General features: G+C 37.4%; 1 protein-coding gene across 1 annotated transcript in view; it reads left to right on the plus strand.

Moving 5' to 3' along the window:
* Nucleotides 1-21414, plus strand: part of PARP8 (poly(ADP-ribose) polymerase family member 8) — a 117624-nt gene extending 96210 nt beyond the window's left edge. The window contains exons 15-26 of the mRNA XM_087759785.1: nucleotides 1843-1935; nucleotides 7007-7132; nucleotides 8662-8727; nucleotides 10046-10113; nucleotides 10462-10510; nucleotides 11307-11419; nucleotides 11586-11658; nucleotides 13649-13718; nucleotides 15563-15639; nucleotides 16586-16655; nucleotides 19656-19740; nucleotides 20364-21414. Coding sequence (XP_087615911.1) covers nucleotides 1843-1935; nucleotides 7007-7132; nucleotides 8662-8727; nucleotides 10046-10113; nucleotides 10462-10510; nucleotides 11307-11419; nucleotides 11586-11658; nucleotides 13649-13718; nucleotides 15563-15639; nucleotides 16586-16655; nucleotides 19656-19740; nucleotides 20364-20466 — 993 coding nt within the window. The 3' untranslated portion in view covers nucleotides 20467-21414. The remainder of the gene's footprint in view (nucleotides 1-1842; nucleotides 1936-7006; nucleotides 7133-8661; nucleotides 8728-10045; nucleotides 10114-10461; nucleotides 10511-11306; nucleotides 11420-11585; nucleotides 11659-13648; nucleotides 13719-15562; nucleotides 15640-16585; nucleotides 16656-19655; nucleotides 19741-20363) is intronic.
* Nucleotides 21415-21831: the final 417 nt, after the last annotated feature.

Genomic DNA, 21831 nt, shown 5'->3' on the forward strand with positions numbered 1-21831 from the left:
TAAAAAAATGTGAAAACTAAGTATTTTCTTAACACTTTTCTTCATGGCAAGCATGGCTAAACTTAGATTTCTCTGCTATTCCAGAGCAATCCCTTGCTCTGGAATAAAAGGGAGTCTGTGTATACTGTTGATTATGATAGTCAAGGTAGTAGTGCCATCATGCTTCCCCAACTAAGCAAATGATTTAACCACCTTCTAAATGTGGAAAACCTAAGAATAATGACAATAATAAATACTTCTTGTCTAGCGTGCCATGGCACAGCGATTTCAATCATGTTAGGCTTCATCTGCTGCCTAATGCAATGTAACAGCAGATAAAATAAATCAAATGGGTGACACTCTATTAGACTTGAAAGATGATAGCTCTTGTAAAGCAACTAATGTGAGAATATGTCAATGCAGCAGATTTCAAATGTTTGTTGAAGTCTTGAATCTTTGAAACCCAGCAAATGCATATTTTAAGGGCTATGGAACAAGTGACTACAAATACAGCAGTATGCTTATTACTGACAAAGCTGTTGCCTGAAACAGAACTCAGCTAAATTTTATGTTTTCTTTGTGTGCTCAATTCCTTTTTTCATTTCTGCAAGTGCTTCCTAGAGACATTGGCTTGAACTTCAAAGCGTACCACTATGAATGCTTTAGTGATTATCGTGGTAGCTAGACTCAGAATTTTTAGTTACAAAAGTTGAGTAGTGCCGACCAAAGATCATTTTAAGTTTCAGTGAGCTAGGATTTAATAATATGGATTCAAAGAAATAGTATCCAAACATACTTTTTATTGTTTTCAACATTGTAAAAAAAGTTATGTTTATTGGGGTCAATTTCAAGGGAGGTTTTGATTTGTGTTTCTTTCTTGTATTTCTTTCAACTGTTCATTTTGAATGCTTATAACTCACTGTGTGATTCATTACTTGAGCCTTTAAAAAAGTTAATCTGCTAATTATCTTTCAGTAAATAAGCATGGAGTTGCTATAAGAGTTGTAACCAATTAAGAAGTCTATGAAGTCATGCCTGTTCTCTTTACTTAAAGCTGTGTTCTTTTCTGTTTCTGCTTTGTTTGCTTCATGAAGCCAGAACGCTCAATTCTCATTCAATATGTAATTTAAATACATGTTTTTATTTGATCATTGTGATGGCATTACAAATTAAATTTTTCAAAAATATAAGCAAAAACCTTATTCAACAGCAAGTTTTTTTATTATTTTTTTGATATCTGAAAAAAGAGTGGAAGCACCTTTATTTGTTAAAATAACATGTGGCCTTCCCAAATACAATGTTTATTCTATAAAAATATAATTCATTTTCATAAAGTTTACAAATAAATTAAGTTAGTTAAAAATTAAAGTAGCTTCTGCAAGAAATTTGTCTTCTAGATCAGATTTTTTATGTGTGTTCTCAACAGCAGAATAACAAGCTGTGAAGAATAAACCTACATTTATGAAGGGGGTGTGCTCCCATTAGTTTCTGGATTTGGTCTCCATTAATTTTAGCTATGTAGGAAGTTTTCAGAGTCTGATAGGATAGTATTAAGGACATTTGGGTACTATGCCTGTAATTTTGGTTTTGTAATCAGTTTGGATTTCTTTTAAGTTTAGCCTCTGTGAAAACTTACGAGTTTTAGAGTTCTTCACACTTGTTCTTCAGATTATTAAAATGCTTCTCTAATGTATCTTCCTCAATAATTGACATGTATTCATAATTTGAAATTAATGTTGTAGTTAACACTTGAAGAAAAAAATTAACATTAAATGTGTTTGGGTTTTATTATAGGTATTATGTGATAAAACCAAGAACCCAAAACTGGAACAAAAATGTAATTAACTTTCTTTCTCTGTATAGCCCACTGTTTGTGAACGGGAGCTCTGTGTATTTGCTTTCCAAACATTAGGAGTGATGAACGAAGCTGCTGATGAAATTGCAACTGGGGCTCAGGTAGAATTATCTAATCCTTATTACATGTCTGATTTTGTATAGTACACTCAGTCTTCTCAGTCTCTTCTAGCATTGATTTTGACTTGTATTCCCTATATGAGTACTGTTTGGTAAGTATTATATATTTGTCCACTCTTATAGCTGTAAATACACTGGTTTATGCATGGCATTTTCAAACGGTACTAATGAGGTGTTTCCATTGTTTTGCTTCCATGTAATTAGAGTAACCCTGTTTTCTTGTTCAGTTGTATTCAATTAGGTCACCTGGGTTGTTAATAAAGGCAGCCATTGTCATTTGGAGATAATTCCTATTTATTTTCACCTAATGAGCCATTACTACTCTCATGCAATTAATAAGCTACTTCCTGTTCATGGTGTTGGGATGCAGCTATCCACTGAGCATCTGTTGTTTTGATCATTAAATAACAGTGGGAAAGTCCTTACTGATGTTGCTACATAGGTTTTTTTCTCTCTTCTCAAGGATCAAGAATTTAATATAAGCTTGCTTCCTGACTCTTAAGTTCAGTTATTAATGTAGTTATAATGATATCATTGTTTTCTTTCATAATTTTGTATATCCCTTAAAACAAAGTATTTTAAACTACATTCCAAATCATCATTTAACCTTAGGTTGCAGTAAATTCAAAAGTTACAAGATCTTATGTTTAAGATCCCTTTAAGATCTTTAGTTAAAAGTTTACACATCTTATGGAAAAGTGTATTCCTCTCTGATTTCCTGGACGGATGTCACTCACTGCATTTATGTACTAAGCAACATCTTTTTTCTGGAAGAGCAAATGTTCAGTTCAGTTAACTTTAACTAGCACTAGTGAGTCTAGCCACTGGAAATAAACTGTTTGGCTAAGTGCCTGAATACCATCTATGGGCATATCCTCAAAGGAAGAAACTTGCAGCAGTGCACACTACCTTCTTCACTTGAGAATATGACTGCAGGATCTGAACATTGGCTCTTCATCTGATGTCTGAAGACTGTTAGATGGCTATATTTACATCATCTAGCATACAAAACATTGAGATACCTGTGTAAGCTTCTAAGAAATGGAGAGAGGTGTGCTGATGAAGTCCTACCTCTTCCTCAGCCTGAAGTCCTCTGAAGACCTCAGCTATGTGTTTCTGGGGAGCTAGAGGTTTGTTTTTTTTAATTCAGGCACTTACATGGTACATTACATGAACATTTAGAATCATGGAATCATAGAATATTTTGGGTTGGAAGGGACCTTAAAAGATCATCTAGTCCATCCCCCCTGCAATGAGCAGGGACATCTTCAACTAGGTCAGGTTGCTCAGAGCCCCGTCCAACCTGACCTTGAATGTTTCCAGGGATGGGGCATCTACCGCCTCTCTGGGCAACCTGTGCCAGTGTTTCACCACCCTCATTGTAAAAAATTTCTTCCTTATATCTAGTCTGAATCTACCCTCTTTTAGTTTAAAACCATTACCCCTTGTCCTATCACAACAGGCCCTGCTAAAAAGTTTGTCCCCATCTTTCTTATAAGCCCCCTCAAGTATTGAAAGGCTGCAATAAGATCTCCCTGGAGCCTTTTCTTCTCCAGGCTAAACAACCCCAGCTCTCTCAGCCTGTCCTCATAGGAGAGGTGTTCCATCCCTCTGATCATTTTTGTGGCCCTCTTCTGGACCCACTCCGACAGGTCCATGTCCTTCCTGTGCTGAGGGCTCCAGAGCTGGACGCAGCACTCCAGGTGGGGTCTCACCAGAGCAGAGTAGAGGGGCAGAATCACCTCCCTCAACCTGCTGGCCACACTTCTTTTGATGCAGCCCAGGATACGGTTGTCTTTCTGGGCTGTGAGTGCACATTGCCAGCTCATGTCGAGCTTTTCATCCACCAATACCTCCAGGTCCTTCTCCTCAGGGCTACTCTCAATCCCCCGTATCCCCCAGCCTGTATTGATAATGGGGATTTCCCTGACCCAGGTGCAGGACCTTGCCCTGGGCCTTGTTGAACCTCATGGTTCACATGGGCCCACTTCTCAAGCTTGTCCAGGTCCCTCTGGATGACATCCTGTCCCTCAGCTGCACCGCTCAGCTTGATGTCATTTGCAAACTTGCTGAGGGTGCACTCAATCCCACTGTCTATGTCATTGATGAAGATATTAAACAGTACTGGCCCCAGTACGGACCCCTGAGGGACACCAGTCATCACTGATCTCCATCTGGACGTTGAGCCGTTGACCTGAGTGTGACCATCCAACCAATTTCTCATCCACCAAACAGTCCACCCATCAAATCCATATGTCTCCAATTTAGAGAGAAGGATGTTGTGGTCCTGATTAGCTCTCACTCTGTGTTTTATGTAGGTATCACTGCTGCAGGTATATGCAGAGCTTGCTCTAGATTTCTAGAGTACCTCTACATCTATAGAGCTTTGCTGTAAAGTACTGAAGTGATTACAACCTTTACAGTGCTTAAAAGAGTTAGATAAGAGGTTTTGTCAGTTGTCCCATTGGACCTAGGTAACTAAATTTTGCTAAGTTTCACCCTAGTGATAGCATTGCATCCAGCTCACCACATCTGATCTGGTTGAGCTCCCATTCCTGTTTGCAGAAAGAATTCAGCACTTCTTGAGTTTGATTCATCTGAGCTATTTTTGATGTTAGTTTAGGATAATGTGAATCACAGCATAGACTATCAGCACAGTAGTTATTTTCTCCATTGGTTATAAAGAGAGCCTAGGCTGACTAGTAAGAGGTAGGTGTTCACATTGTGAATCTCTGCATTTTGTCAGATGAATCTTCCTCCAAATCATTTTGTGAAGGAGCCTAAATATAGGTTCCAATTATTAGAAATCCCATCCTGTTTTTTTCTGCTGCGTTTTCAGCTAGTTTCCTAAGGTATACACCCCTACTTTGTCACTCCCAATATTCTGATGGCTCCTCCTTAATAATAAGTGATTGTACTTTCTAAAACTTTCAAGCCCAAACTCACCTTGCCTTATTTTAGTCACATAGTCAAAATGCCTGAAAATTAAATGCCTGATTTGTTGATAGTTCAGACACCCTGTAGAGAGTCCCTGGAGACAGAGAGGCACTGTTTGAGACGCTGATGTCATAAGAGGGAATTATCATCAGCAAGTGTTGTCTTGTCCTCCTTGAAAATATTTTAATCCTTACTTATGTACTTCAGTACCTACTGTTAAGGAGTAGGAGTTCAGGCTCAGCTATAAGGACATTTACTAGATCCACAGCACTTCGTATTACCAAGGAACACATATGCAAGTTTGTGTTATAATGTTTGTATTAGACTTACCTCCCAGTTTAAGTTGCTCTGCATTCCATCAGCTCAAAACAATGATCTCAGGGGAAATCGGGGGTTTGACTAAGCCTAATCTGTGCACATTTTCCCCCACGTCAGAGCAATATGCAGCTATCGTGGTGAAGAAATAATATAGGAGTCAACAATTGGTTTAAAGGAAGGCTTTGGGATGGTGTTCTAAGAACTGTGCCAATTTTAAGACAAAGTCCCATCATGCAAATCATAAAGCAAGACAACTTTGAGTCACTGTATTAAGAGATCTGGGGACTCAAACAACTGTTTCCTAGTAGCATTTTGTGACTAGAGGCTAAGAAGTGCTTCTGAGAAGCCAAGTGTATGAACTCAGGCTCAATTTTGTGGTAATACATTTACACAGTTGCAGGCCTGTTGCCTGACCTGGCTGTGTATGCAGACTCCTGGTCTCATTTGCAAATGCTAAGGCAGATGCCCTATTTTGAAATATTCATCACACTTACAGGTATTGTAAACTGGAAAGCAATCAAAGCACCATGGAGGAAGGGATCATTATTTAAATAACTTCATTTTTCAATATATGTGAGATACTTAGTAACTGTACCTAACAGAATATTTTTAAACTGATGGAGAAAATTGTCCATTCATGCTAAAGGAGCAGAAGAGAAGAATGGCAACAGCATGACTCACCACAGTGCAGTTCCTTTTGCCTTTCATCATGATTCTTATTTTCCTTCTGCTTCTCTAAAGGACCATCATTTTTTTTTTCTCCAAATGATCAGATACAACGGCAGATATATAAAAACCTCTAGAACAGCTTGAGCTGTGAGATGAGATCTGATCCTTGTGGAGTTGTGGGAGGAACCAGAGATGCTTACTAAGTACAACTCGTCTCAGCTTTTCCTGTCTTTCATGGAAAAGTCTGTTTTCACACAGGAATGTTTTCAGAAGGCACACTAAAAACAGGGTGAAATGAGCTAATTTTCAGCTACATTTTTATGTAAGAACTTTGGATTTCCTTATGAGCTGGATTTAGGTTTCACAGCTGCCAGAAAGCTGCATTCTCTCTGGTTTGTGATTGCTGTATTCTATTTTTAAACTCTGAATTACAAATTCGAAACAATTACACAAAAATCTGTTGCTAAGTTGTGTATGTGTCTATGTGCACATATGTGAATACATGCCTGTATACAAACTACACACATGATCTTACAGTGCAATCTTGGAAATCATAGATACTCAAAGCCATGTCGTAATTTTGTACAACGGGATGGAAGGAAGAGTTTGAGCTGTGAAAATGACTGTTAAATCAGTGCACTGTTCTGGCTTTAGCAGAAGCAATGTTTACAAGTGTTTCTATGATTACAGTCTTCAGGAGAACAGCAGGCGGTGGTACAGATTCACAGTCCCTTCCTCATTCTTGAGCAACATTTTTCACTGCCGTGTACTGTACAGAGATACACAGATCCAGCACAACTTCATTTCCATAGAGAATGAATTTAATCCAGGAATTAGCACATGTGCACAACAGAAAGCAGGACCGTAAGAATGTATTTGACATGATAATACATTTAGAACCAGATACTCGTCCTACTTATGCACCTGGAATAATGTACCAGGGCTGGACCTGAAGCCTGTTGAGGTCAATGGAAAAATTTCAGTCCTAAACTAGGTCCTGTGGAAAACACAGTTTGGGTAATATAGGTAACAATGAAATATGGTATTACTATAATGTGTAAAAAAAAGCAGACTGGAAGATACAATATGAAAATACATATACTGAATAAATATTTTTCTTTATCCTTAGGTGGTTGATCTATTAGTATCCATGTGTCGGTCTGCATTAGAGTCACCTAGGAAAGTTGTCATTTTTGAGCCATATCCTTCTGTAGTTGATCCTAATGATCCTCAGATGCTGGCCTTTAACCCCAGAGTAAGTAGTTATCTTTCATTATGTCATAACTTGGTTTTAGTCATGCATGAGATTTCAAAGCAAAGCCTTCTTCTGGATGAGTCTCCTTTACTATAAGAGATACAGCTCCAGAATATAGCACAAGCATGTGACTTTTCAGAACTTTGTAGCTTTTTTAATTGTCTCTGAGAAGGTATTTGAGTATAAACTGTAAGTTGCATTAAAAGTTGATGTTGAAGCCAAGAAATTCTTTTAGTGTACAAATTCTAGATGCAAAATTTTACACTATTAGTGTCTTTCTCTAAGTGTACACGTTGGACACAAAGAGAAAGATGGCCCCGTGGGAGATGTAGACCATGTAAACCAGAGGATTTCTAGTCCATCTCGTTATTCTTAAAGTGGTTATTGCTGTCATCTCATTTTCTCTTTGCAAACAATTATGTCCTTAAATGTAACTTTATCAAATGTTGACATAATAGTCGAGTTTTGTACAAGCATCAATTTTGAAGTAAAGAATTATGTTTGCACTACTTGCGCCTCAGGCTGCAAATACTGCCTCTCAGGGAAGTCCTCGAGAAGCTGTGAACTATTACATCTCACTTGAGCCATCCCCAAGGGTATAAATGAGAACTTGAGATGTCCTGCATTGGGATGCATTTCACTTTTTCTGAACAAAGGCCAGTTAGCAGTGGTTCTTCTTCAGGAAGGGACAAGCGTGTTCTGTAGCATGTGGGAAGAAGGACTTGCCAGGAGGTTCTTGGAAGGGGGCTGATGAGGAGACAGCTAGTCTGGTGGCTGGGCAAGGCAGGAGTTTGAAGCAGATGAGGGAATATGAAAGGGTCACACCAGAAGAGGAATGGAGAGAGCCTCTGGGCTGGCAGGGCCCATACTGCCTCCTCCCAGCTTCTTGCCAGCATGGGCAAGGTGAAAGCTCATGCGTAGAAGCTGGCAAGACCCAAAGATGGCGAACAATGAAGCTCCTGAAGGTGACATGACATGTGGAGCTGGTGAAGCATGGACTGTTAAGCTCATCCACTCAGAAAAGGTGGAGCCGTCTGGTCATGGTTCCCAGGCAGAAGGCAGGCAAGGATCAGGTTCAGGCAGAGGGACAACTGAAGGGACCAATGATGTTTTATAGAGCTGTTAGCAAAGTAAATGCATCTGTTGTTTATTTAGCATTTTATTTAAAATCTATTTGGTCACTGCATTATTTAACTTAATAGCATGTTGTCCAAATAATTGTCAGAACCTCTGTTTAGTTACAAATATTTGTTTAAAAAGTGAGCTAATTTTTTGAGTGTGTTGGAGATTCCAGTGAAATTCAAACAAAAAACGTCATCATAATATTTTTGGGGGGAATTTTCCTGGACTATGAATGAGAGAGTCTATGTGTGAGGTGAAGGAAGCTATTGGTTAGAAACGTTTGAAACCATTGGTTTGCTAAACATTTGTCCTAGCTTTAGTTTTATACACACACAAAGAATTCAGGTTCTTGTAGAGCCAAAGACTAACATTCTTTTAATTTATTTGCTTATTTTATGCTACATCAGAAGAAGAATTATGACCGAGTCATGAAAGCATTGGACAGTATCACTTCTATTAGAGAGATGACACAGGTGAGTTTAAAAATCTTTACCTATCTTAATCGCTATTTCTAGAACTAGGAAGTTTATATTCCTTGCCTATGATGGGTGGGGAAGTCAATAGTATCTCTTTTCTATAGAGCGGTAATAATATTAAATTGTGTGTTAAAAATAACGAACCTAGAGTTTCCATAATGGCAGTCAAATAAAAGTGATGAAGTAGAACTCAGATCTTTTGAAGTTTAAATAAGAGGCAATAACAGCAGAATGGAACATTGTAACAAGATAATCACCAACTGCTGCATTTCTGGAAATATCAAAGCCAAACTGGGTCTTTTAATTTCCACAGCAAAAGAAATTGATTTTGTGACAGTGTTCTGAATGATAGCTTTATTTCTATTATAGCAAAACACTTGATCAGCTAAGTATGGTTGGAGACTTGGAAGGCTGGGTCTCTTGGGATTACTACCATATGATTTCTCAATATTCACAGTGAGACAGAATCTGATAACTGCACTTACGTTTATTGTTACACTTCCTTTCCCAAACAGCCCAGCTGATTATAACTGATTATTGAAATCTCTCCTATGATATACCTTGCTTTTCCAACTGCTCCATAAATGTAACCTCACAACAGTTTATAAATCTTACTCTAGATGTATTTGTAAAGTACTTTGGGATTCTGGGATGAGGTGTATAGAGAGGAGTAAAATAAATTGAAAATTGAAATTCACATATTTTCATTACTTAATGTACCATCTTGTAAAAATTTAAGAAATCAGGTATTTCTGTTACCTAATACAATGTTTTAAAAAAAGAAAAATAACCACCATTTTGCTTTTTTTTAAAGTTAAAATAATTCTTGGACTGAAGAGTTTTGAAGGGATGCTTTGCACTGTGATTGAAGTCAAGAAAGGTTTTCAAAGGGATTATAAGCTGATACAGTATTTTACTTTACCAGTTTATACCATGAAACAGTTAAAAAAATGGAGTGAATTATCTTGGGGTTGAGAGACTTAATTTTGTGAAGTTCCAGTCCAATTTCTTAATCCAAGAACCAAACGTCTTCTGCTGTTCTCCCTGAGATCACCAATGTTTGTTATAATATACTCATTTTGATGCTAATTATATGATTATTATATTACTCCAGGGAAAAGAATTGCTATATTAATTCTTGTTGTCAAAACACATTTATAACTGTACAAAGCTAAATGTCAGTAAAACTATGATTTAAGCCTAATAATAAGTCCCCTGTATTCGTTTTAATAGATGAAATCATGGGCAATGTAACTTACAAAATTTAACCTTATGATTTCAACTAGAAATAAAGAACGTAATTACTCTTTTCTAGGCACCTTACTTGGAAATAAAGAAGCAGATGGATAAACAAGATCCGCTTGCACATCCTCTTCTACAATGGTATAAAATTGACTCACATGATAATTATTAAAGTACCAAGTTTAATGTATAATCACTTCACCAGTGTAATTTGGTACAAGCTCACCCTAAGAATTAACATCAGGGTTGACGTTTGCAACTGCAGGTGTTTCTGGACCTCATCTGGGCTCTCTGAAAACACTGGAAAGACTCCAGCTTATTTGTACAGCCGCTGATCTCATTTTCTAGTCAAGAGTTGGTCTACTTCCATCTGATAGGTTCAAAGACCTGCAGCTGGGTCCTTTGTGGTGATCATTCATAACACATTTTTAAGAAGGAAAGTTCTGTTTGATTACCATGTCTAATACATCTAACTGTTTCTTATTTTAGGGTTATTTCTAGTAATAGATCACATATAGTGAAGCTACCAGTGAATAGGGTAAGTATCTGTGGGTTCTTTATTATTTTCTCATTTCTCATGGCTCATATTAGCATTTTAGGTGGGATTCTCCTAGCCGAACGTAGGTGTCTGCATTCAGACTAATCACATGGGTGCCATTAATAGACAAGGGAGAGAAACAGGCAGTTTCAGGTCATGACTCATAGAATCATGTTGTGAATATCTAAAATAGGTCAAAGGAATAATGCTTAGAAAAAGCCTGTTTGAGGTGAGTAGCTGAAATACAAGTGTCTCCCTTGCAGTCGTCTGAGATTGGGTGAGAATAACTTCACTATGTGTTTTGCTACCATATAGAATATTAGATACAGACACAATGTACCAGGAGATCCACATATGAGTACACCTTAAAAAGAGTATAGCTCTTGACTTTTAGAGGGATGGTGCTGAAATTAATTTCTGAGTATGTGTGCGTCCGATCCTCTGATTAAGGGCATAGTAATCTGCAACCTTTCAAATCTGAACTGTAATTCAAAGCCAGCTCTGATCGGAATACCGTGATGAAATTGTTCAATTTAATTACTTTACTAGAGCCATATTAGGCTGAAATCTGTTTCAGAAACTTCCATATGTTTCATAAACTGAAAGACATTTTTACTGTTTGATTTCAGGTAAAAACTATGGTAATGAGACCGATTTCAACTTAGTTTATGTACCTATTTAGATGCAGTCATATACTGTGCGAAACAGCATGGTATCTTAAGAGCTACCATTACAGAAATACAGTGCTTTTGCGTTAATCAACTTCTTTTCACTTGTGCACTGTTATATTTTACAGCAACTGAAGTTTATGCACACTCCCCACCAGTTCCTGCTTCTCAGCAGTCCACCAGCCAAAGAATCCAATTTCCGAGCTGCTAAAAATCTCTACGGAAGTACCTTTGCATTTCAGTAAGTACATATATTCATATTAATCAAAGGTTATCAAAATGCAATGCTATTTTTTTGTTCTTGCCATTTGACGTTTACAGCTGTGAATTTATTGTTTTAAAGGATTCCTGATTTCATTTTACATTTTACATTGTGGATTTTAATGCTTTCTTTTTCATTTTTTCAGTGGTTCACACATTGAAAATTGGCATTCCATTCTGAGGAACGGCTTAGTTGTTGCTTCCAATACGAGGCTGCAGGTAAATAGTACACTAAACAGACTTTAGCTAGCCTGTGCGTGCTTGATTACATACTAGCCTGGGCAAGTTTTCAGGGCGTGTGGTCCTGGTAGTCATATAGGTGGAAAAAAGGGATGATTTCAAATACCCTCCTGTTTCCTGGAAAACGTAATTTTCTGGTACAATTAGAATGAAATATTGTGTCTGCTAAAATGTCTAGAAAATCCCATTGCTGTAATCAGTGTTTCAGTTTTACATTGCAGAGCAGCACCTCCAGGAGGCTTACCTCAGTACTGCTTAAAAGCAGTTTTGGGATTAAAATTTAGAGCTAAACAATTTCCATGTTGTAGGATCCAAGAGCATACTAGATTTACAGGAACTGGGTTTACAGCATCTTCTCTTGTCCTCTGGTTTCCTTGAGAATGGAAATGTGAGTGTACTGGCCAGGAGGGAGCTATTGCAAACTTCAGTTTGTTTTCTCAGACTGCATCATCAGGAGACCACTATTGCAGAGCAAAGTAGGCAATACCAGAGGGATTCAGGAGCTGCCACTCAGAGTATTTCAGCTTCATGGTTTTGACAGCTCTTCCCCAGACCTGAGTCCTTGATACCTTGGCGGAGGATCCCAGGGTGCTGACTAAGGATCGGGGTACAGAAGACACTGAAAAAAAAGAAATGGAAATCTCTGCAGTTCCTCTTAGTTATTTGGGTGTTTTTATTAGTATCTTTGGAAGATACTTCCCCAGGAAAGCAGGATTTACACACCAAAATTCACCAAAGTAAACCCCTTTGTTTATGCTTATTTTTTTGTTGAGGGTTGAGATACTGGGAATAGGAGGAAGCGGTAAAGCCCTATTTTATACAATTCATCATTTTTAGATCTCTCACACACCTAAGGCATATCCTGAGCCCAGTTTGTCCTATTTACCCCAGTACCAACCCGTCAGGAAAAATATCTACTCACCAAGGATCCTGTACAACATTGTAGGATCTGGAGGAGTGAAAGCATATTTGCACATTCATATGAGAGCTCTGGCACATTGCAGAGACAATGTAAATATCATTGGGTCAGAGGAAAGAAATAAGGGTGAACATGACTCTGAAGCCCAGTGGTCATAACATCTACGTAGGTAGGAGATACTCTGGGTTCTCATTTGTGCCCCAACAGCTACTTGGTGTGTTTTCTTTAAAGGCTTTTCCACATAAAGCAGTCAGTCCGTGGTGGAGAAGTGAAACCCATACTTCCCCTTTCCAGACAAGAAAATGACTGCAGGGCTAATAAAAAGTGCTCACTTTTGTTGCTTAGCCCAAGCTTCATGACGTGGAACAGTGACATTGGTGAAGAATAGTCTTCCCTTTCCTCTATTCTTTTCAGACAGCTCGTAGCTTTGCAGGTAAAGCGCAGTCCTGCAGTGGTGGGATATGCATGTCTGAACTGGCTCAGGCAAAAGCTTGATTGAACCCATTCCTCCAGTATTCAGGCTGAACTAGTGACTAAATTTTTCTATGGCATGTGACCAGTGTCGTCACCATCTCTTAATTTCGAACCTTAAAAAAAAAAAAAAAAAGCAGCTGTTGCTGCTGTTGATTCACAGAGGCTGGCTTAGACTGTGCTTCCTGCCAAGGTTTTGATGTGAGACACATGCTGAGCTTGCTAAGCCTTGTTAAGGCTGAGGTCTATTTGGCCATGTACAGAAGCACCCTCTGTAGGCATCCTCCATGGTACTGTTAGATTTAAAAACAGAAAATGCAGTTTTTTATATAAAGCTGATGTAAAGTTATGTTTGGGCATTCAGTCATGGTTTCCAGATTGTTAGTTGTATATTTCCAGTATTTTAGTTTTATATTCGCAGCATGATTTTTTTAAAGACTTCTTTGAACACTTTTTATCACCAGGCAATATATCAGTGCAGTGGGGCAGATGCTTATCTATATTACGACCTGTTCCTATCATTATTATTTTGTCCAGATAACCAAATTAATGTTAAATGATCACTCTGCTCTTTTTCAGCTCCATGGTGCAATGTTTGGAAGTGGAATCTACCTTAGTCCATTGTCAAGCATATCATTTGGTTACTCAGGTGATATTTATAAATCACTCTAAAGTTGGAGAAATATAGGGGGGGTATCTTAGTCTACTGCTTTTCTTACCAGCTTCACTGTTTAATACAGCAACACTGTATTAAATTTTATCTTTGTCGTCTAAGATTTAATTTATTCAAAAAAGAGACAAATTAAATTCCCTTATTAAATACGTGTCCTCATTTTCCAAGGTGCTGAGTATCTTGAAGCTGTACTTGAAGTAAATAGTAGCTAATACTGGCTGCTCTGTGTAATGGAGCAGGTCTTGATTATGCAGTGGAAATCCAACTTTGTGTTTGTGATTTTTTTGTCAGTATCTGTCTAAGTCCATCTGTCATTATCTATGGATTCATGGGCTTTTATGACCTGATCTAACAAAACAAATATTCATCAATAGACATGTTCAACTTTAAGAGTATTCCCAAGTATCACCATGTCAGGATTACAGAGAAAGTACAGGACAGTGGTTTTGTTTTAGCATGAGAAAGGCGAGGGAACATAATTTGTCCCACTACTAAATCCAAAAGTGAGTCGTGCAGAGTTTTCCATATAAGAGTTAAATCATAAAACGAAGCATAATAGAAACAAGATACACCAATGTGTATATTAAGAAGCTTAAGAGATTTTAAAACATGGTGACTTTTTCTTTTAGATATATTGTATTTACCATTTCCTCACATACGAAAGTGCTGGTATAGTTGAATGTGTGTCTGTGTGCATGCAGATAATTCTGAGAGTTTTAGTTATGCTTTCTGATTTTCAGTATTTTTAGGCAATGTCACAATTTATTTTAAGAGCTCAGCATTTGTTACTACTATTTATTGAATTTCAATATCAGTAATCTCTAAATGCAGTTTTAGCTTTTCAGAGATTACATAAATACGGAAGCTTTTTAGGACTCACTAAAAGTACAGGTTGCAGTATCATTATGTAATAAAATGCCCTTCTTTTTGGACAACACTACTTCGTCAGCTTCTATGTGTTTTTTCTCATCTCTCTGCCTTTCTTGGTCCCTTCCATCCAGTCTGCTCCAGAAAGAAGGCCTGTGTTCGTATGAAGTATGTAATACTTGATGCCAATAAAAACCACGGAGGAGTCTTACACTCCCTCTTCCTTCAAAGAGTTAAACTTCCCTATAATTCAGTCTGTGTTTGCAAACTGCCAAGAAATACAGGATACTGGAAAGTATGTAGTAGCATACAATGCAGGAATTTTAGATAAACCAACATGAGGAATATAAAAGACACCTAAGGCACAAATGTAGGTGTTTAGATTTCTGAGGTGGAAATTGGATCCAATGTGGCTGACAAGTAATTTAATATTTTTAGGTGTAGATAAATTAATAAACCAAGGTAGACTTTAAATAAATTAACTACTCCTAAAAATTAATTAGACTCTTAATAAATCTAAATAAAGTATTAAAGATAAATATCTAAAGTTCTTTCTTTCATGATTTTACTATCCCACCCACAGTAAATCAGACTGTGTTACTTCAGCCTGAATAGAGTCAGTTAGATTCAAGATATGCTGTCCTGAAACTCTGTTAAGCAACCACCTAAGAGCATTCCTGAGCTGAATTCAGTGGCATTTAAGCTCATGTTTGTCTGCTTTTGCACCTACTTAATGCTAACCTGACTTTCCTAAGGTCTTTCCAATACATGCAGATGTACTGGTAATTTGCAGGATTAAATTGAGGTATTCTATGACAAAGTTAACTAGCTTTTTGGGTGCCATGCAAAGGACTGTGATTCCCACTGTGCTACCTGTTTCATTCTCCATACTTAACTTTGCTTATTATGGTATTTATATGCCAAGGTATCTTAAATGATTTTAATATTCCTAGGGATGAACAAGAAGCAGCAGAAGGTGTCAGCTAAAGATGAACCAGCTTCAGGCAGTAAGGGCAGTAATACATCACAGGTACAGTACATCAGCCATCTCTGGAAAATTTATGGTTTCATGCTTGGGAACTTCATAGGTGAAAAGGAGGTAATATGCCATTTGTGAAAGCTAACAGTTCTATTTTATTGCACAAAATCAACAACTTCAGAGACTACAAACATCAAATACAGCCCAACTGCTTTTAGTAACAATTTATAGAGTATACTGCAGGTTTTGTGCCCATCTTTTCCAAGCAGAAGAGTTCAGGAAGAGAATGAAAATGAAATACAGATTGCATTATGACCCTTAGCAAGCCCTTGCTTTCTGAGTTCTAGACTTGCAGGAGAACGATACAAAAATAATTGAGAGTGGTTATTGCTGGAAAATGAGTAGCATTTCATTTATAGCAAGTCAGATTTTCTTTTTCATGGTTTTTACATATTAAACCATTACAATTCTGCTTTATCTAAAGCAAACTCCTAGCATTTTTGTGTAGGGCTAAATTTTGAGAAAGAACTCTTACATCTGTCTCCATAGTTAACACATAGAAACTACAGAATAATCTGGCTTTGGAGAGAGATTGGTATGTAACAGCAGAAGCCTTCAGAAATGGGAAGGTCAGTAAAATATCAATGTAGTGGCCAAAGACTCAGTGATCAAATTCACCTTTTTTTTTTTCCTCCTATCAGTTTGTTTATCAGTAACACTCTGATATTTCTAATAATATTATTCGTTCTGTAATAATTAGGAACTTTTCTTTCTGGATAAAGGAATTCAAATCCCTCCTACAATAATCCAAACAAATAATGTAAATGTTTTTAGAAATTCTGTTACATTTAGAAATACAATAGAAATGTTTTAGAAAGACTGCTTCCATCTTTGTTCATTAATAAACCACTGAAAATAGCAGCCCTCTCCTTTGTTATTTTTTCACTCAGTTTGTCTTATTGCACTAATTAGGTTTTCTCATGTTTTTACATCTCAGTCACAGAAGAAAGGACAACAGTCACAATTTTTGCAAAGCCGTAACTTAAAATGCATAGCCTTATGTGAAGGTAAGATGAAAGCCCTTGAAAAACTGTTTTAATCATGGACACAGTGTTACTGGATGCATATCAGTGAGACTTTTAGTTCCAGTATTGGTTGTTTTTAGGTAAGACTGGTAGCTGTACGAGTACTTGCTTAATAGGTGACCTTTATATTTCAGTTCAGAACATCTCCCTCTTTGAACAAAACCTGTAACACATGCTGAGTTTTCATTAAATTATATATATATATGCATATAGTGACTGATCATCTGGTCTGTCTTTCACATGTGATCATATTCCTAAGCCATCAAGATAACCCAAGTTGTGGCTGTTATTTGAAACACTGACTTCTTGCAAGCTCATGATAAATGCATTAAACACCTGAAAGTGAGAAAAAACAGCTTTCCTACTGAATTTCCAAATAATTTTTCACTGTTCAGGCAAATATACTGTTCATCTGGCAACCAGTCTGTTCTCTCTGACTGCTTCAGAAATTTTGGGAAGTTAAAATCCAGTGCAGATGAGTACAGTCATTCTTCCAAGATTTGGCTATTCTTTTAGTAACTAATGAAACCTCAGTAGATTTTGAGAAAAAAGAATTATGACATTTGAATAAGAATTGTACCAGTAATTGGTAAGTAGTCTCACTGGCAAAACAAAAAGAAATTATATTAAACTCTGTTTGCCCTTCATTTGGAGCATTTGTTTAATTTTTAAAGTAAAAATTAAGACAGACAGTGGAAAAAATGTTATTTTAAAATGGAAGCTTTAAGCTATATATGCTACTTTTAAATGTATATATTTTTGAGATAGTTCAAGTGAAATAATTAGTATGATCAAGGAGATGTCAGCCAACATGAAAACACAATTTGATCTGAACAAAAAAATATGTAAGTTTAGTTCTCAAGCTTTCAGAAGAAGATACGAAATGAATCTAGGGTTTACTAGAATTTACTTGGACTTTAATGCCTGAAGTTTCTAAACAAAAATGACATCTTTCACAAGGACTTTTTCATCCATGCCATTCTTTCCTCACACTTACTAATGAATTATCAATTTTATAAGGGTGATTTTAAATATTTGGTAAAATATATTTTACATCATTCATATTCACTTCATTTTTCTGGGAAAAGAAGTGTTTAGGGGAGGTGGTTAATACAGATTTTAAATAAAATTAGTTACAAGAGAGAGATGTTTGTTAAATTCATGGAAGAAATGGTATAAAAATTGAATATGCATTTATTCATGGTAGTGTTCCAATAGAATAGACTGTTTCAGTTGGAAGGGACCTACAACGATCATCTAGTCCAACTGCCAGACCAATTCAGGACTGACCAAAAGTTAAAGCATGTTGCTATGTTAAAGCACTGTCCAGTGCCTCTTAAACACTTGACAGGCTTGGGGCATCGACCACCTCTCTAGGAAGCCTGTTCCAGTGTTTGATGCCCCTCTCAGTAAAGAAATGCTTCCGAGTGTCCAGACTAAACTTCCCCTGGTGCAGCTTTGAACCATTCCCACGCTTGCTGTCACTGGGTAGCAGGGAGAAGAGATCAGCACCTCCCTCTCCACCTCCCCTCCTCAGGAGGCTGTAGAGAGCAATGAGGTTGCCCGTCAGCCTCCTTTATCTCCAAACTAGACAAGCCCAAAGTCCTTAGCCGCTCCTCCCAGGCCATTCCTTCCAGCCCTTTCACCAGCTTTGTTGCCCTCCTCTGGATGCATTCAAGGACTTTCACAACCTCCTTAAATTGTGGGGCCCAGACCTGCACACAGCACTCAAGGTGAGGCCTCACCAATGCTGAATGCAGTGGGATAATCCTGTCTTTTGACCGGCTGGTTATGCTGTGTTTGATGCACCCCAGATGCAGTTTGCCCTCTTGGCTGCCAGGGCACACTGCTGGCTCATACTGAGCCTGCTGTCGACCAGCACCCCCAGATCCCTTTCTGCAGGGCTGCTCTCCAGCCACTCCTTTCCCAGTTTATAACTGTGCCCGGCATTACTCCATCGTAGGGACAGAATCTGGCATTTCGACTTGTTAGATTTCATCTCATTAATCATAGCCCAATGCTCCAGTCTGTCTGGATCCTTCTGCAAGGCCTCCTGTCCTTCAACAGAGTCAACAGCACCTCCCAGTTTGGTATCATCAGCAAACTTGCTAATGGTGCATTCAACTCCTGCATCCAGCTTGTTGACAAATACATTGAAGAGAACTGGCCCTAGAACCGAACCCTGAGGAACACCGCTGGTGACCGGTTGCCAGCCAGATGTAGCCCCATTCACTACAACCCTTTGAGCCCTGCCCTTCAGCCAGTTCTTCACCCAGTGCACCATGAACCTGCTCATCCCACAGCTGGACACCTTGTCCAGAAGGATGCTGTTTAAATGCGTTTATGGAAATCTTTTCAGATACAGATTGTTATAGCTTCTACCTAGCAATAAAAAGGTTTCTTTCCTGTGTTGTCCTCATTCTGCCGGTAAACAACCTATCATCAAATACATTGCTGTTTTCTAAACATTGAGCAATTTTTGGCAAGCTTTGTGATCCCATTGAGTCATAATTGCTATGCTTAATTTTTTAAAATATTTGGTAGTATCGCAAATCCCAAATTTGTCATATCTCAGTTACAGGCTTTCTCTTTAAAGTCTTATTTTTGGCTTAGCCATCATCAAACACAAATATCTCTGTTCCAATGGCTGATTAGTTGATTAACTTGATTAACAGCCCTATGGCCATTTAAAATCAGTTTTTAATAAATATACTTTATAGGTTTTCAGTCCAATTAACAACTGGCTCCTATACATCAAGCATCTGTGTTTTCTGGAAAATGTAACATATTTTGGAAACAAGAATCAAGTTCATCTGCCTGTTTGTACCAGCAGCCAACTCAGAGTCTATGCCACACCACAGACAGGCAGTGGAAAACTACACATTCCCAGAAGGCTATTTAAAGTATATAAGAGCAAATCTTTTAAAGCAATATTTTCCAGGCATGTTTTCATCACTATGAAATTTATTCTTTCCCTGATAGTGATAACCTCATCCGATCTGCACAAACATGGCGAGATATGGGTAGTTCCCAATACGGATCACGTGTGTACAAGATTTTTCTTTGTGTGAGTACAAAGCTTCTTTTAACATTCAACTTCTGTTCATTCTAGACCTTTTTCCCCATGATCCCTCCAATAGTTGTAACTGAAGTAGATAAAAGATGTTTCTTCCTAATTCTTTTCAGTATCATTTCATTTTTTATCTTTCTCTGCAGTTACTCTTGTTAGGAAATGTATGGATAAGCTAGGGACAAAGGTTTAGTAGATGTTTTGTTATAGAATAAATGAATGGACAGTTACCGATTTTTCCCACTCTGTAGTATTACGTCATGTTACAGTAAGTCTATCCATGTATTGTAAAATATCATTTCTATTTGGCTGTATGTTTTAAAGCTGAGGAATTCATTAAAGGCTTCCTGTCTATGACATGAGCATTTCACCTCTCACCTATGACTTGTCCCCTTTTGGTCCTAGTCTCAGGGTTTCAATGACAACGGCAGCCTTACCACCCTTCACTCTGTAGAGTTTAGGATCTGCATATAACGGTGAAGTGCAGCAGAGCATTTTAATAGAAACATGTTAACATATGGAATAAGCACTCTTGATTATTGAATGAAACAGAGTTTTGTATGTTTTTAGGTAGATTAATAAAACACTAATTTGATTTTATTTTCTGTACTTTTTTTTAGTTATGAAGATGGTCAAGTGGGTGATACAAGTATAAATACACAGGAACCAAGCATTCATAAAGAGATTCTTCGAGTCATTGGCAATCAAACTGCTACTGGTTAAAAGGACCACTCTTATTTAATTGATGTGATTTGGAAGCCTTCCTCAGTCTCAAAGCTGGATTTTGAACTGAAGAAGATGCAAAAAAATAATTTATTATTATTATTCTAAGCAAATTAACCCTTTGAATACTTACTGTTTTCTTACTTAGTATTTCTTATCTCATCAAAATACCTGAGATGGTATGAATTAGCAACTGTAGGGGTGCAAAGTCTATTAATATACAACTAATAATAATTAAACAGGCATTTGGGTTGCTCACAATAAACAGACTTTAAAAAGGAGTTTTGTGCTGATATTTTTATATTAAACTTCAATTGGAGGTTTTAGTACTGTGTACTGGTATTTTAAATTTAGAATGACTGAATTATAAGCGAGAGAGAAGATTTTATAGCGGAGCACCTGTATTATGCAGGATACTTTGCAATAAGTAAAATATTCTCGTATTTAAACACAATAAAAGGTTGTCTGGAACATGTCAAATTACAGAGATTGGTTACCTGCAGCTATCTTTGATTAATTTTATTTTACACAAATTCAGCTAGGATTTAGAGTCAAAGGTTAAAACAACAATACATTTTTTTATTTAATGAGTGAAACAAAGCAAAAAGTAATTAATGTGATGGTGTATGTTTAGTTTTCTTTATATTCTCTAGAAACACTGTCATATCCATTAAGCAGCTCAGCTGCATTGTTTAATTATACAAGCCTAGCAAACATCTGGAGATGCTGAAGCTGTTAACTTCCTTTTTACAAATTTGGTTTTTGTATACTAGATTTTACAGTTTCTTTAGATCAACAAGGTTCTTTAATGTTTTCATCTTAACTGCTGTGAAACTGCTCTGTGGTTAAATTTAGCCACATATTTAAAAGTAAGTGTTGAATTAAGGCGTTTACATGATTAAGTCGATTGTTGGTACATCAGAAAATACAAACAAATGCAAAATTTTACTGATTTTCTCTTGGTGAAATATTTTTATTAATTTATTCCTAAGGGAAAACAAACCAATTCAAATCTCTCTGTCCTTTAAATTAAGAACTTTTTTTTCCAAGTGAGCATGATGGTAGCACAGGTAGGGAGAGGCCCAGTCTCTAAGGCATAAAGCATATCCTGTGCCCTGATGAGTGCCCTTGGCAGCCCTCACGGTAGCTATCCTGAAGCATCAATCACACCCTTGAATATGGAGACCAATTCAGCTTACCCATCTGTGCAACTATTACAAGCCACCTCAGAAAGCGAAAATAGACTGAATCCTCTATTACGTTATTTTCATAATAAAGATACTGAAGCACCAAATAACAGCAGAACAGAGCACAGGCGTGTTTGTTTCTTTTAAACAGAACTGCATTAGCTATGCTGCAATGGGT

This window comes from Nipponia nippon, unplaced genomic scaffold, assembly GCF_047370975.1.
Source record: "Nipponia nippon isolate SJK-2023a ecotype South Korea unplaced genomic scaffold, ASM4737097v1 scaffold_20, whole genome shotgun sequence".
In the NCBI taxonomy this organism is placed as follows: domain Eukaryota; kingdom Metazoa; phylum Chordata; class Aves; order Pelecaniformes; family Threskiornithidae; genus Nipponia; species Nipponia nippon.